This window comes from Pseudogymnoascus destructans, assembly GCF_001641265.1.
Source record: "Pseudogymnoascus destructans isolate 20631-21 unplaced genomic scaffold scaffold_1, whole genome shotgun sequence".
Taxonomy (NCBI): domain Eukaryota; kingdom Fungi; phylum Ascomycota; class Leotiomycetes; order Thelebolales; family Thelebolaceae; genus Pseudogymnoascus; species Pseudogymnoascus destructans.
In genome coordinates this window covers 696,070-710,210 of record NW_020167520.1, presented here as the reverse complement: position 1 = coordinate 710,210, position 14,141 = coordinate 696,070, and the positions used below count along the sequence as shown (strand labels likewise).

Below are 14,141 nucleotides of genomic sequence, written 5' to 3'. Positions count from 1 at the left end.
GCAACTATGTAAAAGAAGTCAACATCCTAGCGACGAAACTCTCAAGTCCCTTAATCCCAACCCACAACCCCAACATCTCCTCAAGCATACCGGTAACGGCGGACTTGCACTGGTCGTTGGCGCCACCGGCGAATTCACCGATGATTCCCTTCTTCCCGTTCGCCTCCAGCCACTCGGTCGCGGCTTGAATGCGCTCTTGGCCGATGGTGGCAGAGACGCAGGCCTCGCTCGTTCCGGATCCATCGGAGTCGAGGTACTGATGCACAGTGTCCCCAGTAGTATATGATATGAGATGAATGATATGTAGATATCATCTCATATCACGCGGTCTTCCCCATGTGATATATCATATCATATCATATCATATCACACTACTTGAAAGTCCCATATCATGATATAAATGATCCACGCGGGCTCTCTACGTACCATCGTGTTGTGACGATTCGTGGTAGGGGCTATTATTTCTAGGCTGATGATGATGTATTATTGTATAAAGCCATTTCGGTTATTCCTTCCTAATTACTAATCCATTCTGCGCAGTGTGCAACTATAATACCCCTGACAGCAAAATTTTCCTCCTACGTATAGAACACTCCCTATACGGAGGTGTTGTTCATAAGTTTTGTGAGTGGGTCGGGCTAGGGCCCACTGCGTAGGCTGGTTTGGCAATTCTGGCCAAAGTCACGAACACTTGAGTGTGAGAGCAATCAATTCTGTAGAGTAATGAGTAGAGTAGATACCTAAACCCCTATATAAAACTATACTATAAGCCTAGTACTCTGTGTGCATACCATTTGCAGCAATTACTGCTGCCATACGTGTAGGCATACTATTAAGGAGAGCATTAAGCTCAGCTTCTCCAACTTGCTCCCACGCTTCCTTAACAGCTACACGGAGCTGGTCATAGGATATATGTTCTGGATGATTATCTTGTAGATAATTCTTCATAATATGCCACACCCGTTCAATTGGGTTGAGATCTGGTGAATACGGGGGCCATTCTATAGGGCAAATACCATGGGATCTCAACTCTTCATATGTTGCACCTGCTCTATGACCTGGAGCTCCATCTTGCATCAATGTAAGGCCTGGGTGTAGGTGTAGCCAGCCGTGGATTAGAGGGACAGTATGAGCCATATAGGACTCAGCTCCTATTTTCCCATATTCCTTCTCCCAAAATAGTATAGGACCCTTTCCAAGACCACCTGAGAAGCAGCCCCAGAACATCCAACCTCTAGGGATTGTTAGTAAATCCTATAGTAAATAGGAGTCTCTTACCTTCTCCGTTGTACTCTATCTACAACACATGTATCATCCCACATTTCCCTGCTTTTCGAGTAACCCACGTACGAGTATGGCGGCCTCCCGTTACCCACGTCTTGTCAGTCCAAAGTATCCTATTCCAATCATTCCGTACCCAATCCTTATGTTCAATAGCCCATGCAAGTCGCTTTTGTCGATTTGTCTCTGAGATAATAGGCTTCCGCATAGCAATCCCTTAATAATTATTAGTCTATATAGTAGTAAAGTAGAGAGGGATACTCACGTCGATTATAGCCTCTCACAGAGATTTTATACTGACATTTGTTGCACTCAGTTTGCTATCAAACTCAAGAGCAAACTTAGAAATATCCTCCTCAAACCTACAAGTCACTATACATATTTTGGCTTGTCACACCAACAACAAGAGCAATACTACTCAACGATTGCTACAACCCTCTATGATTCATTACACGTCATTGCTCCTTAGTTACTGGGCCGATATGACCACATAGCATATCTCTACAACCCTGTATGATTCATTACATGACATCACTCCCTAGTTACTGGGCTAATACTACACATGACATATCTCTATCAACTAGAGGCCTAGGAACATGAATGATAGCTCCAAAGGCTTCTACAACCCTCTATGATTCATTATACATCATCGCTCCTTAGTTACCCACAAGATTGGTTAAGTTATGACATAATTTGTCTATAGGGGTACTCTGACCTTGGACCTTCTTTCACTTCCTATAGGCTAGGAACCTAGGAGATGGTTCTATGGGATTCTCTTACATCGACTACAGTTACCAAGCCTGGTTAGTCATGGAAAGTCTTGGAAAATGAGAGAACTACACTCCTTTAGCATAAATAGGATTGCCCTTTCCTTGAGAAAGGGCAAGCAGACAATACAGTAAATCGACTATCACATACTTCCACGTCTCTTCCAAGCTTCCAAGCATTGATCTTGTTACTCCTTGTTTCTGAAAAGTCAGTGAGGTGTTAACCTCTGACTTATCCCTGAGTTCTCAGATTCAACATTTGTTACAACTTGTCTAAACCACTCCACTATATCATACACCTGATTGCTGCATTGTGGAATAGTCTAAGCTACAACCCTTTGGCTCTTTTTCCTAAGACAGTGTGTTGTCTTAGTAAAATCATCCCTTCCTTGGGTGGCTAGATTCTCACATCTGGTGCACCCACCATTACACCAGTCACCTTATAGGTAAATGGTCGAAACAATTGAGTTAAGCCAAGTCCGTAACAAGTCCCTGTCTGGTCAGAAAATCTGGGAGTCATGGCATAATATAGATCTATAGAAATAATTATAGTAATTGCATCTACTACAAATTACACATGGAAAATAAGTCATTATATAGAATATTTACACGTCATTGTCAACTAACCCAGTCATCATGTGATGACAGTCTTGGCAGACCGACGGGGAACTGCAGTTTATGAGCTTCAGACCGGACTGTGGTCCGGTCCGGTTTAGGTCCCCCGACAGGGTCAGTCCCCCGTGGCGCACACTAAGTATAAGAATGTGGATCCCACTGATCCATCCCGAATGATCCTCTAGATGCAAAGCTGCGGGTATTGGGGTAAGTCTGACGCGCAGATCATTGTAACAAGCAACCGTCAGAAGTTGAAGCGTAACCCCTCGGTGTTCATATCCTAGGCCGCAGAGGACAGTGATGGGAAGCTTAAGAAAGCTTATACTATAGAGATCTCATTTGTTTGCCAATGACATCGATTGCAGGATTCTCAGTTTTGCACCTACCTTATGATACGCCCTGCGGTTGTCATGTACCATAAACCACCAATTACCAAGAAACACGGCCTCGCCATGGCGGCGTTTACGAAACGCCGACTATGAATCAGAACTGAATCCTCCTGAAGCTCAGCCATCTCAAAAACACCATATCTCGACCTATAATCCTATCCTACCCACAAGCGACGTCTCTTAGATACAACCCCCACCAATAGACCTCACACACACCATTCTTCAAATCCACCCCCGCAAGCGCCGACTCCCCCCCCGAGGAGAAATGGATCCCCTACCGCGAGAATGGCGAAGTAAAGTACATGCGCGCGGAGGAATCGCAGGACTCCGGGTCCACGGGAGGAGCCCTGCGACACTCCAAGCTGAGCGCCTGGGGCAACATGGTCGCACCTGTTGGCTTCGTTGCACAGGAGCCGCAGCTGCTGCAGGAAAAGTACACGGATGATAGTATGATCGTTGTGATTGTCATGAATGTTGTGTCTGCGCAGAAACCCAAGGTTGTGGAGGGGTAAGTTATTCTCCGCCTTGGTTGGGTGGGGATGCTGTTCTGACGGATCGGCTGTGTGTAGGAAGAAGTCGTTCATGAGTAAATTCAAGAAGGATAAGGAGCCATCTACCACCAAGGCTGTGCGGATGCCGAGATGTGAGTATAAGAAGTTCTTTGCGAAGGATAAGGATGGGAATTATATCGGGACGGAGGCGGAGAGGGAGTGGATGGAGGAGAAACTGGAGGATGAGTTTGGGCAGTATCAGAAAGAGGTTTGAGGGTTGGGTTGGAATCCCTTTTATGACTTTTACTCATTGACGGTACGACTATTATGATTATACTTATGCGTACCTATGAATAGCGAAGATTGTTGATTAAGCAACGATTCAAATACATTTGGTAATGTTCGACTCCTGCATCTTAAGAATCGTCTCAACTCGGCATACGAACATCGACCAACACATATTAATTATAGAAACGAGCATAGTCACATTAAAACACAACCCAAGCCTCGTATAAACACACAGTAAACCTTATAACGTGGTTGTACATCGAGTCGATCACTTTTCCCCACCCCACTACCTTTTGACTTTAACACGCGTTTCTCCACAACTACAAATGGAATTTCAAACTTAAGAAGCTCAAATAGTTCTAGCTATCGAAGCTATTCGTTCATCAAAAAAACTTAGTCGTCGCTCTACTGCTAAAATCTACAAAGTCCCGTATGCGACACTATCTAATAGAATGGCCGGCCGAACACCTTTGTAATGATGGGTGCACCAGATGTGAGAATCTAGCCACCCAAGGAAGGGATGATTTTACTAAGACAACACACTGTCTTAGGAAACAGAGCCAAAGGGTTGTAGCTTAGACTATTCCACAACGCAGCAATCAGGTGTGTGATGTAGTGAAGTGGTTCAGACAAGTTGCAACAAATGTTGAGTCTGGGAACTCAGGGGTAAGTCAGAGGTTAACACCTCACTGACTTTTCAGAAACAAGGAGTAACAAGATGAATGCTTGGAAGCTTGGAAAAGACGTGGAAGTATGTGCTAGTCGATTTACTGTATTGCCTGCTTGCCCTTTCTTAAGGAAAGGGCAATCCTATTTATGCCAAAGGAGTGTAGTTCTCTCATTTTCCATGACTTTCCATGACTAACCAGGCTTGGTAAATGTATTAGAAATCAAGTGCGACCCACAACTAGCTTGCTAATCATGTAGTGAACGTAAGAGAATCCCATAGAACCATCTCTTGGGTTCCTAGCCTATAGGAAGTGAAAAGGAGGTCCAAGGTCAGAGTACCCCTATAGACAAATTATGACATAACTTAACCAATCTTGTGGGTAACTAAGGAGCGATGATGTGTAATGAATCATAGAGGGTTGTAGAAGCTTCTAGAGCTATCGTTCATGTTCCTAGGCCTCTAGTTGGTAGATATATGCCATGTGGTAGTATTGGCCCACCCCCTTAAGGAGGAGATTTTCTTAATAACTTGTTCAATGAGTGTTCAAATGATATGCCGTGATGTATGTAGCATAAACAGATGTAGTAGAAGAGTTTGCAGCAATCGTTGAGTAGTATTGCTTCTGTTGTTGGTGTGATAAGCCAAGATATGTATGGTGACTTGTAGGTTTGAGGAGGAGATTTCTAAGTTTGCTCTTGAGTTTGATAGCAAACTGAGTGCAACGAATGTCAGTATGACAGTTGCCCGAGTACTACTCAGAGTACTACTCAGAGATCTTCGAGTAGAGTACTGTTTTTTGGGCTCGAGTAGAGTAGTACTCGAGTAGTACTCGAGTACTACGAGTACTACTCGAGTATAAAAATGAAAACATGATTGATAGCTATATAGACTACAGTAACTATGCATCCTCATCTTCCTCTGAATCCTCACCTGCTGATACCACGCCCCAATTCCTCCTAAGACATATAAGATATCGTAGTGTAGATGGTGCTAATCTGTTCCGTTTCTTTGTAATAATATCTCCACCAACACTAAACACTCGCTCAGATTCTGCTGATGTAGCAGGAATTGCTAAATGATCTTTGGCAATTGCGGCAAGTATTGGATATTGGTATTGCTTACTTGCCCAAAACTTGAGTATATCAATTTTAGGCCCAAGAGTTGGCTCGTTCATCCAGCGCTTCCATTCTGGATCTAAATCTGGCTGCCGTTGTGAGACATATAGCTCATCCTCAGAATCAGACTCCGTCTTCTTAGAATTCTCATCTTCTAATTCCTCATCTTGGATACTTTCCATAACCTTTGCTGCTTGGATGTCTAATGCCTTGCCTGAATATTTATAATAACAGTCTTGCCATTGTGCTTTTGCCCGCCTTTTTCGCATGTCTTGAATGCTTTTTGGCCAAATAATATCAAATACGTTAAAGTTATAACGTGGGTCGCATATTGTAGCTATAGTTGAATGACTCCGCTGTTGATTTGTTGCAAGTGTATAATACTCATTAAGCTTTTTTAATGCTGCTAAACAAGCGTCGTATATTGTGCTATTCTCTGTATATCCAGCTTTAAAGACTTCAAGCTTTTGCGTCATTCTCATATACTGTATAACAGCATAATTTAAAGTAGAATAAGAAGAGCCTTGTAGCTTCTCTGTTGGGCGTATAAAGATATAAAAAAAATCTAATAACGCCTTCATCGTTTGCCAATCTTTTGCTGTTAAAGCTATATCTTTCATACTTAAATCAAGCTGTTGAGATGCACAGAGAGCTGTTATTGGACCTTGTAATCTTAACGCTAAATGAAGCATATAATATGTTGAGCTCCATCGTACTGGCATATCGAGGCTAAGCTGCTTAAACTCAATATTTGCAGCTTCACATTGCTTTTTTAAGGCATCCTTCCATTGTCGTCGGTTGCGAAACACATATATATGACGCCAAAGTTTGCTAAGAACAACTACTGACTCATTTTCTGGTAGTGATGGAACTCGGGCAGCTCCATACTCAAGGCGGTATGCATTTGGCTCATCTGCTGGTACTGCCTTTAACGATGTTAAAGCAGCTTGAACAGCAAGGTTTATAATGTGCCCAATACATCTGACATCACCTTCTTTTGTTGTATATGCCCATGGTTGCTGTAATGTAGTTTCGTTCTTGCATGCTAAGTTCTCATATTCTGAGAGCATGGTAGTGTTTGCAGAAGTGTTATCACGAGTGATAGTAAAAGCTGCAGGAGTAATACCATAGTCGTCTGTAACAGCTATTAACTGCCCTGCAAGATATTCACCAGAATGGATTGGCTCTTGTAGCTCAATAACATCTAAGACTGTACATCGTAATTATCACTTATCAGAGATTCAATGTGCTGTTACTGCAGCGTATTCAGAATAGTTGCGTGCAGACCAAGTATCAGTTGTTAAAGATATCCGTCCACCTTGTGCAGTATGCTGCTGTAATTCAAGTTGTAACCTTGCTTTATGAATGCAAAATATCCGTTGCAAGTCTCTTGCAATTGTCGTCCGTCCAATTACAAGTGTTGTTGGATTTAAATGGCTAACAAGCTGCCGGAAGGATAATGGTAGGTTATTAGACACAATACATGAGAGTAGAAGCTCTCTAAATTTTGACGAATTTGGTGCATGGCTAGGTACTTTGCGAGGCTGGAAGAATGTAGCTGTAGTTGAAGAAGAAGGCTGTGTATCTCCGTCTTGAACATGCTTTTTCTTATATTGTGCATGTATTGCTGGATGTTGTGTCTTTAAATGCTTCCAAAGATTACTCGTTGTCTGCATCTTTGTAGGTTGTGATGGTGTATATGTGCAATGTGGCTGCAAGCACTTAAATTGGCGTTTGGGCAGAAGTGAAGTCGGAAGCCTCACTTCACTGCCTGCATTACTTTGATTCTGAAAGGCGCATTATCAAGAACAGTACGAGAGTATAGACCCTTTGCAAAGAGGATTGAGTCAGAATCTGGTAACAGTTGGTCTTGAGGCCGTACAGGCATGCGTACAAGTGGTAGGGGCAAGAGTGGATCTTGAGAGGCATTCTCATATTCGCCCGGGTCGTCTAGGGGCGGCGGTGATAGCGAAGACTCGCTCATCTTGACGATGGTAAGTATCACAGTAATATTCAAGTCATTGAAAGCTTCACTTTGCCTATGCTATAATTCTGTCTACGTCCTTACCCCGCTCTCTTGGCTGTCTTGGCAACTACTCGAGTAGTACTCGAGTAGTTCAGATTTCTTCGAGTAGTACTCGCAACGAGTAGTACTCGGGCAACACTGGCTCCCTCCTAATACAACATCGCACTAGCAACTAATGGATTAAGGAATAATCACAAGTTTTAAGCTTTAATATCAGCATCTCTAGGTCACATATATGCTTTGACAGTTCGAAATGAACAAAAACCTGAACAAGACAGTTAATCTCCTTAAAGCGATATAGTAGGTGCGCGTCTTATGGAATAACAAGGTTTCAAAAACAACCATCAAGAAATGCTAGTGGAAATCTACAATTATTAAAGCCAAATAACGCAGTCATCGACAATGACAATTTACAAGCTGATCGAGATGATTTACAAACTCAAATGAACTCTCTCCCGGATATAACGGACCTCCTCTCACTCGCCAAGTTCATCGAACCTGCTAGTGAAATTGTTGATGATAATGATAGAGACATATTTGCGTCAGTACAATAGAAGCTTTATGATGTTTAGATACAGTTAGATTATGGAAGCTACAGCAAGAGGGCGTAGATAAGTCGGACATATCTTAGTTACATGCCCTTGATCGTGTCGGCCGTGAGATGGCACAAGTTAGGCACCAAACTGCGCAACAGACAGTATTTCTAAAAAATAGAACTATACACCATTAAGAAACCTATGAACATTTAAAATATAGAGTACAGATCCTATCATTTCTTCATATTTTGTTTTATAAACCACCCATATCATTCCACCCATGACCCTATGGTATCTAAACTCCTAAACCTGTACTCCATATATGCAACCGCTCAACTTACTTTTATGGGTGATCCGTCGGATTGCCTATCTCATCATAATCGTCCATGGATTCCGTGACAACCTTTCCAAGGATCGCACCCGCTCTCCCCATCTCTCCCCCCTTCTTCTTTGCGCTTTCAATTCCCTTATCGACTGACGTCTGGAAACGCAGACGGAAAACCCGCTGCCTGCTCTCCCGCTCCGTGTACATCTCGCTCTCCTCATCTCGTCCCGGCCCGAACAGGTTCAGGTGGGCAAAGGGACTCGCCTGTGCGGAGATGACATGGATATCTGCATCCCACAACGGAAAGCAGCTCCCGCGCCGGAAGGACTCCTCAGTGGCCATCCTGCTTAGCCCGGCTTTCAGGAACTGAACAAGAACCGTAATCTGCCTCGGAAACGACTTCCCACCCTTCCCGAATGTAACCTTGGCTGCTGCGGACCACTTTGTTGAGCCCACGCTGATGGCCCAGCCCATCATCCGCATGAATGAATCGAGGGTCTTGAACCAGCCGCCGGGGCAAGAGACAACGTCTTCTGGCGCTGTTTCCACGAGCCATTCTAGTACTGACAGGGCGTCGTTGCGGATCTCTACCGCGAGATGTGTCATGCCGGCTCTGATGTAGAGAAGCGCAAACTCGGCTAGGACACCAACATCCTTTGCTGGGAGGAGACGTAGGAATTTAAGCAGCTGTGTCCGTACTGATTGTGAGCCGTCGAGTATCAAGGGGTATAGCCTTGGGAGCATGATCGCGGCAGAGACTGGTATCGGTGCGTTGACTGGCTGGGACGAGACTTGGGTGATGAGGTAGGATAAGGCATCTCGTCGTTGGGCGTCGGACTTGGAGGAAGAGGCGAGAGAGAGGTAATGCTCGAATTGGACGGAAGAAGAGGGTGCAGAGGTCGTGAGAGATTGCTGGTTGATGGTGATGGCTATTACATTTTAAGCGTCCTGATGTTGAGAAGTTGCGACATCGATCAGAAAAGACGTGCATTGGCTGAATGCCGAGAATGCATAATTCGTTTGCGATTTGCAAAAACTGGAGTGTAGTAATAAAATATAAGCTTACATCGGGATTTGAAGCTGGTGTCTGTGAAATTATCCGGCTTTGCTTTGGCTTTTCCAACCCGCAACTTCGGTTTCTGTGCAGCATTTCGTTAGAAAACTCTCCCCAGTATTTATTAGGTGGATTCCGGAGTATTACCTTGAAGTCCTTCTTCTTCTCGGCCTTTTTTCTAGCACTGGAACCCATATTGTCTGTCGTATGATCAAGTGGTAATTGCAAGTCCTGCTTTTCATGGTGGTTATATTTTTCAGCCTTGCGATTTTGCTGCCTTGCGCCTCGTCTGTGAGCCTGATTTTTGGGTATGGTGGGTGGAGTGGAGTCCCAAGAAGCTCCAGAGCCTCGCCGAACATCACCATCTCACACGCAGGATAATGGCGCAATCACTGCCATTGGGCACTGTAAATGCCTTCTACCTCTCAATTTATCTGGCTGTAAGCTGACGAGCGCAAGGGATCAAATTCCTCGGACCAGTTCATAGAGTCGCTGGACCGCCTTTCGAAGAAGACGGGAGTGTTGGCAACTATTGTCCTGGACCGAACCAGCGGCGCGATACTGAATACTTCCGGCACATTGTCTTCGATTCGATCTACTTCTGGGTCTAGCCAATCAGTTCCAGCAGCCGTTCCTGACGACGCTTCGTCTGGCCTTAAGGATCAAAATGGGGTCGAAGAGCTGGCCCGCATGGTCTGGAACTACATGAACGCCACAAAAGATCTGGTCCAAGGCCTCGATGAACAGGTAAGGATGGCCTCTCATGACTGGGTGATTACTGCTGACAGGGAACTATAGGACGAAGTTAAACTGCTACGATTGCGAACTAAAAAGTACGAGTTGGTCATTGTCCCTGATTCGAAATATCTGCTCGTTGTGATACACGAGACACCTTCGGCGTGAAAGAGGCACACCCGTAACAATTCGGCGTATGATACCCAGGCATATTCAGGCGTTTATTTGACTTTATAAGAGGACTATTTGGCGGCGAGGGACTAGTGGCAGCATGAAACTGGTTCGATATCTCGGTTTTATCATCTGGCAAAACTAGTGTAATGTTGAATGCAGATCTGAGTCTATGGTATAGTTAGTGTGCCAACGGTGAGGGTCTGCATGAGACACCGCGATACCAAACACTTTGGGGTGAGCGGGCAGGTCAAGGGGTAAGGCATGCACCTCAGGGTGCCAGGATGTCAGGTTGTCATATAATACCACATCTGGGAGAGACCAAGTTGTAGCTTTGAGTATAAAAATCCCATCAATGAATCACTTCATTTGTAGCTATACATCATGATAGTTTATGATTATGTGTCCTTTCAATCGCACTGTCGACGATTTGAGCTATCAAATCTTCAAACGGAATGCCGTTGACTGCAGCACACGCTGGTAATGAAGAGTAGCCTGCTGGTGTGAGACCTGCGATGGGGTTTACCTGGAAATCTTCTCTACCGCTGGTGCAAGCTCAGCTTGTGTATTCACTTTGCTGTATCCTTCAATACCTTTCACCGAACCTTCAGCGACTGGTTTAATAAAGAGTTGATAAAGTTGTGAATTTCAGTAGCCCACTAGGTCTCCGTTCTTGGAGATTATCAAATACGATGCCGTAGGGGACTTGTGATACTTGAGAATTATCTATATCTTGCGCCAGCCTATAACTTTAATTTGTTCTCTCTTTATCTAAATACAGTGCTAATATTGCGGCGTCTGAAAACATTTTAACCCTCAATGAATCTAGCTTTGAAATAATCAATTGTGAATTAAAGGGTACCAAACCAGCTCCGCGGAATCTAGCCATCGCATTTTGAGTTGTTATTAACTGGTTGTAAGCTTTGTGAAAAGCTAGAAAGAACTCGACTTTGGTAATATGGTTTATATGAGTCTTAATGAAGGTCTGAATCTGATGCGTTTAAGAACACTAAAATATCCAACATCAAGTGGCTGAGTTAAGTGAGATGATTGAGGAGGTAGACAGAGAGTTATAATGTTGTTGTCCTTGAAATACTCGTGGAATGCAGCCGACTCATAACTCTCATGCCCATCTAAAACCAACATCTGATAGGTGTAATGGTGGGTGCACCAGATGTGAGAATCTAGCCACCCAAGGAAGGGATGATTTTACTAAGACAACACACTGTCTTAGGAAACAGAGCCAAAGGGTTGTAGCTTAGACTATTCCACAACGCAGCAATCAGGTGTATGATGTAGTGAAGTGGTTTAGACAAGTTGTAACAAATGTTGAGTCTGAGAACTCAGGGATAAGTCAGAGGTTAGCACCTCACTGACTTTTCAGAAACAAGGAGTAACAAGATCAATGCTTGGAAGCTTGGAAAAGTCGATTTACTGTATTGTCTGCTTGCCCTTCCTTAAGGAAAGGGCAAGCCTATTTATGCTAAAGGAGTGTAGTTCTCTCATTTTCCATGACTTTCCATGACTAACCAGGCTTGGTAACTGTAGTCGACGTCAGAAAATCCCATAGAACCATCTCTTGGGTTCCTAGCCTATAGGAAGTGAAAAGGAGGTCCAAGGTCAGAGTACCCCTATAGACAAATTATGACATAACTTAACCAATCTTGTGGGTAACTAAGGAGCGATGATGTGTAATGAATCATAGAGGGTTGTAGAAGCTTCTAGAGCTATCGTTCATGTTCCTAGGCCTCTAGTTGGTAGAGATATGCCATGTGGTAGTATTGGCCCACCCCCTTAAGGAGGAGATTTTCTTTAATAACTTGTTCAATGAGTGTCCAAATGATATGCCGTGATGTATGTAGCTGTAAGGCGGCCCTCACGTGAGGGCACGTGAGGTGCCACGCTCTTACAGTGGACCTGGAGGGCTCGGTAAATTAGGGCCTACGGGTTCCTGTATATAAGGGGCTGGAGGCTCGGAGTGAGGCCTCCAGTCAATAGTCGCTGTATCAGCGTAGACCTATTGTGCTTCACACCAATATAACCCTTACTTCCTGCCTCCTGACCTGGTTCCCTGAACTCCCGTGACACCCTGGGCCCTACGCCTTTACAGTAGCATAAACAGATGTAGTAGAAGAGTTTACAGCAATCATTGAGTAGTATTGCTCTTGTTGTTGTGTGATAAGCCAAGATATATATGGTGACTTGTAGGTTTGAGGAGGAGATTTTTAAGTTTGCTCTTGAGTTTGATAGCAAACTGAGTGCAATGAATGTCAGTATGACAGAAATGGTTACAACAGCCATTAAGCTACAAACACCTATTATAGCAATCTGCTACTTAGCAAATGGATCTAAGTATAAGTGTAAAGGCGTAGGGCCCAGGGTGTCACGGGAGTTCAGGGAACCAGGTCAGGAGGCAGGAAGTAAGGGTTATATTGGTGTGAAGCACAATAGGTCTACGCTGATACAGCGACTATTGACTGGAGGCCTCACTCCGAGCCTCCAGCCCCTTATATACAGGAACCCGTAGGCCCTAATTTACTGAGCCCACCAGGCCCACTGTAAGAGTGTGGCACCTCACGTGCCCTCACGTGAGGGCCGCCTTACAATTACCTCCCCCTTCTAGGGAATTGCCCCCAATTCCAGGCATAGAGATCAGGGCTGATTGCGCCCTTGTTTGGGCTTGTTTGGCTTGTTTGCTCGCGCGTAGGGTGGGTTGTTGTTATCGAACTCCGCCTGTCAGGGGGGTCCCGTGACCCCCCTTGTTGTTGTGCCACGGCCACCCCCAGTTGTTGTGGGCGTCGCGCTTAACTCCCACTTCCTACCCAACTTCCTACTTTCCTCACACAACCTCACACCAAGTGCGCGCTCCTCTGGGTTCTTGGCTTCTTCCTTTTGATTCTCTTCCAAGGTTTGCTTCAAGGCTTACTCCCTCTTCGCAAGGTATTTACCTCCCTTCCTTCCTTCGTCTTCAGGGACTGATCTGTGGATTAGTTCCGTCAATCATGGCTCCGCGCAAGCAGCCCAAGAAGACAGTGGCGCCTGTCGCCACCCCTCTCAAGCGCTCTTCCACCCAGATGTCTGGGTCTCCCGAGTTGGAGTCACCTGCCACCCCTACTCCCTTCGGTCCTGCTTCCATTGCATCCACCTCTCGCCCTCGCACCGTGCGTCCCTACCGATCACCTTCGGTTGAGGACGCTCCAGAGGAGGAGGAGGTCGCTGCTCAGTTGGCTGCCAAGGAGATGCGTACGGCGCTGGGGTGGAAGCTTTCTGCGCGCCGCCCAGTTCCAGAGTCTGTTGGTCCCCTTCGCGCAGGCTCCCGCGACTGCTGCGTCAAGTGTTCGGTCACCTATTACAACTATCCTGGACAGATCTGCTGGGATCCTGTTGGCTTGGACAAGTGCGGCGACTGTCTCCAAGGAAACCACCGCTGCGTTCCGGTAGGCCTCCTTTTCCTTCTTAGTGGGATATGCTGACAACCAGGCAGGTCGGTCCTGATCAGAAGGATGCCCTCACTGCCCTGCAGCTCAAGGCCGACGCCTATTTGAACTGTTGCGCTGACGACGAGGACGCTGGGCTGGAAGATGATTCGGTCGCCACCCGTGAGGCTCTGGCCTCCCTCCTCTTTGCCCAACGCGAGTTCACTACCGCTGATAAGGGCAAGGAGCCTCGCACCCCGAA

The 14,141-nt window shown here is 45.3% G+C and overlaps 4 protein-coding genes across 4 annotated transcripts; 2 read left to right on the top strand and 2 right to left on the bottom strand.

Moving 5' to 3' along the window:
* Nucleotides 1-4: 4 nt before the first annotated feature.
* Nucleotides 5-429, bottom strand: VC83_00204 (uncharacterized protein; the record flags this gene model as incomplete). Its single annotated transcript, XM_024463900.1, has 2 exons — nucleotides 5-256; nucleotides 427-429. The coding sequence occupies 2 exons, from the start codon at nucleotides 427-429 to the stop codon at nucleotides 5-7; spliced, it is 255 nt and encodes an 84-aa protein (XP_024328192.1).
* A 2,925-nt stretch (nucleotides 430-3,354) lies between these two features.
* VC83_00203 (uncharacterized protein) lies at nucleotides 3,355-3,817 on the top strand (the record flags this gene model as incomplete). The annotated part of the gene is made up of 2 exons (XM_024463899.1): nucleotides 3,355-3,560; nucleotides 3,622-3,817. The coding sequence occupies 2 exons, from the start codon at nucleotides 3,355-3,357 to the stop codon at nucleotides 3,815-3,817; spliced, it is 402 nt and encodes a 133-aa protein (XP_024328185.1).
* Nucleotides 3,818-8,342: 4,525 nt separating this feature from the next.
* IPI1 (rRNA processing protein) lies at nucleotides 8,343-9,907 on the bottom strand. Its single transcript, XM_024463898.1, has 3 exons — nucleotides 9,705-9,907; nucleotides 9,570-9,642; nucleotides 8,343-9,432 (listed from the first exon to the last, which is right to left on the bottom strand). Exons 1-3 carry the CDS (start codon nucleotides 9,750-9,752, stop codon nucleotides 8,522-8,524), a joined length of 1,032 nt encoding a protein of 343 aa, XP_024328186.1. The 5' UTR covers nucleotides 9,753-9,907; the 3' UTR covers nucleotides 8,343-8,521.
* Nucleotides 9,908-10,815, top strand: VC83_00201 (uncharacterized protein). The gene is made up of 3 exons (XM_024463897.1): nucleotides 9,908-9,964; nucleotides 10,017-10,304; nucleotides 10,356-10,815. The coding sequence occupies exons 1-3, from the start codon at nucleotides 9,938-9,940 to the stop codon at nucleotides 10,458-10,460; spliced, it is 420 nt and encodes a 139-aa protein (XP_024328187.1). The 5' UTR covers nucleotides 9,908-9,937; the 3' UTR covers nucleotides 10,461-10,815.
* Nucleotides 10,816-14,141: the final 3,326 nt, after the last annotated feature.

Bases quoted from the DNA above. Each gene is read 5' to 3' on its own strand.
- IPI1 (XM_024463898.1), bottom strand. From the start codon at position 9,752: ATGGGTTCCAGTGCTAGAAAAAAGGCCGAGAAGAAGAAGGACTTCAAG. The intron at 9,643-9,704 runs GTAATACTCCGG...AATGCTGCACAG, and splicing joins AGAAGAAGAAGGACTTCAAG to AAACCGAAGTTGCGGGTTGG. The intron at 9,433-9,569 runs GTAAGCTTATAT...AAAATGTAATAG, and splicing joins CACCAGCTTCAAATCCCGAT to CCATCACCATCAACCAGCAA.
- VC83_00201 (XM_024463897.1), top strand. From the start codon at position 9,938: ATGGCGCAATCACTGCCATTGGGCACT. The intron at 9,965-10,016 runs GTAAATGCCTTC...GACGAGCGCAAG, and splicing joins AATCACTGCCATTGGGCACT to GGATCAAATTCCTCGGACCA. The intron at 10,305-10,355 runs GTAAGGATGGCC...AGGGAACTATAG, and splicing joins TCCAAGGCCTCGATGAACAG to GACGAAGTTAAACTGCTACG.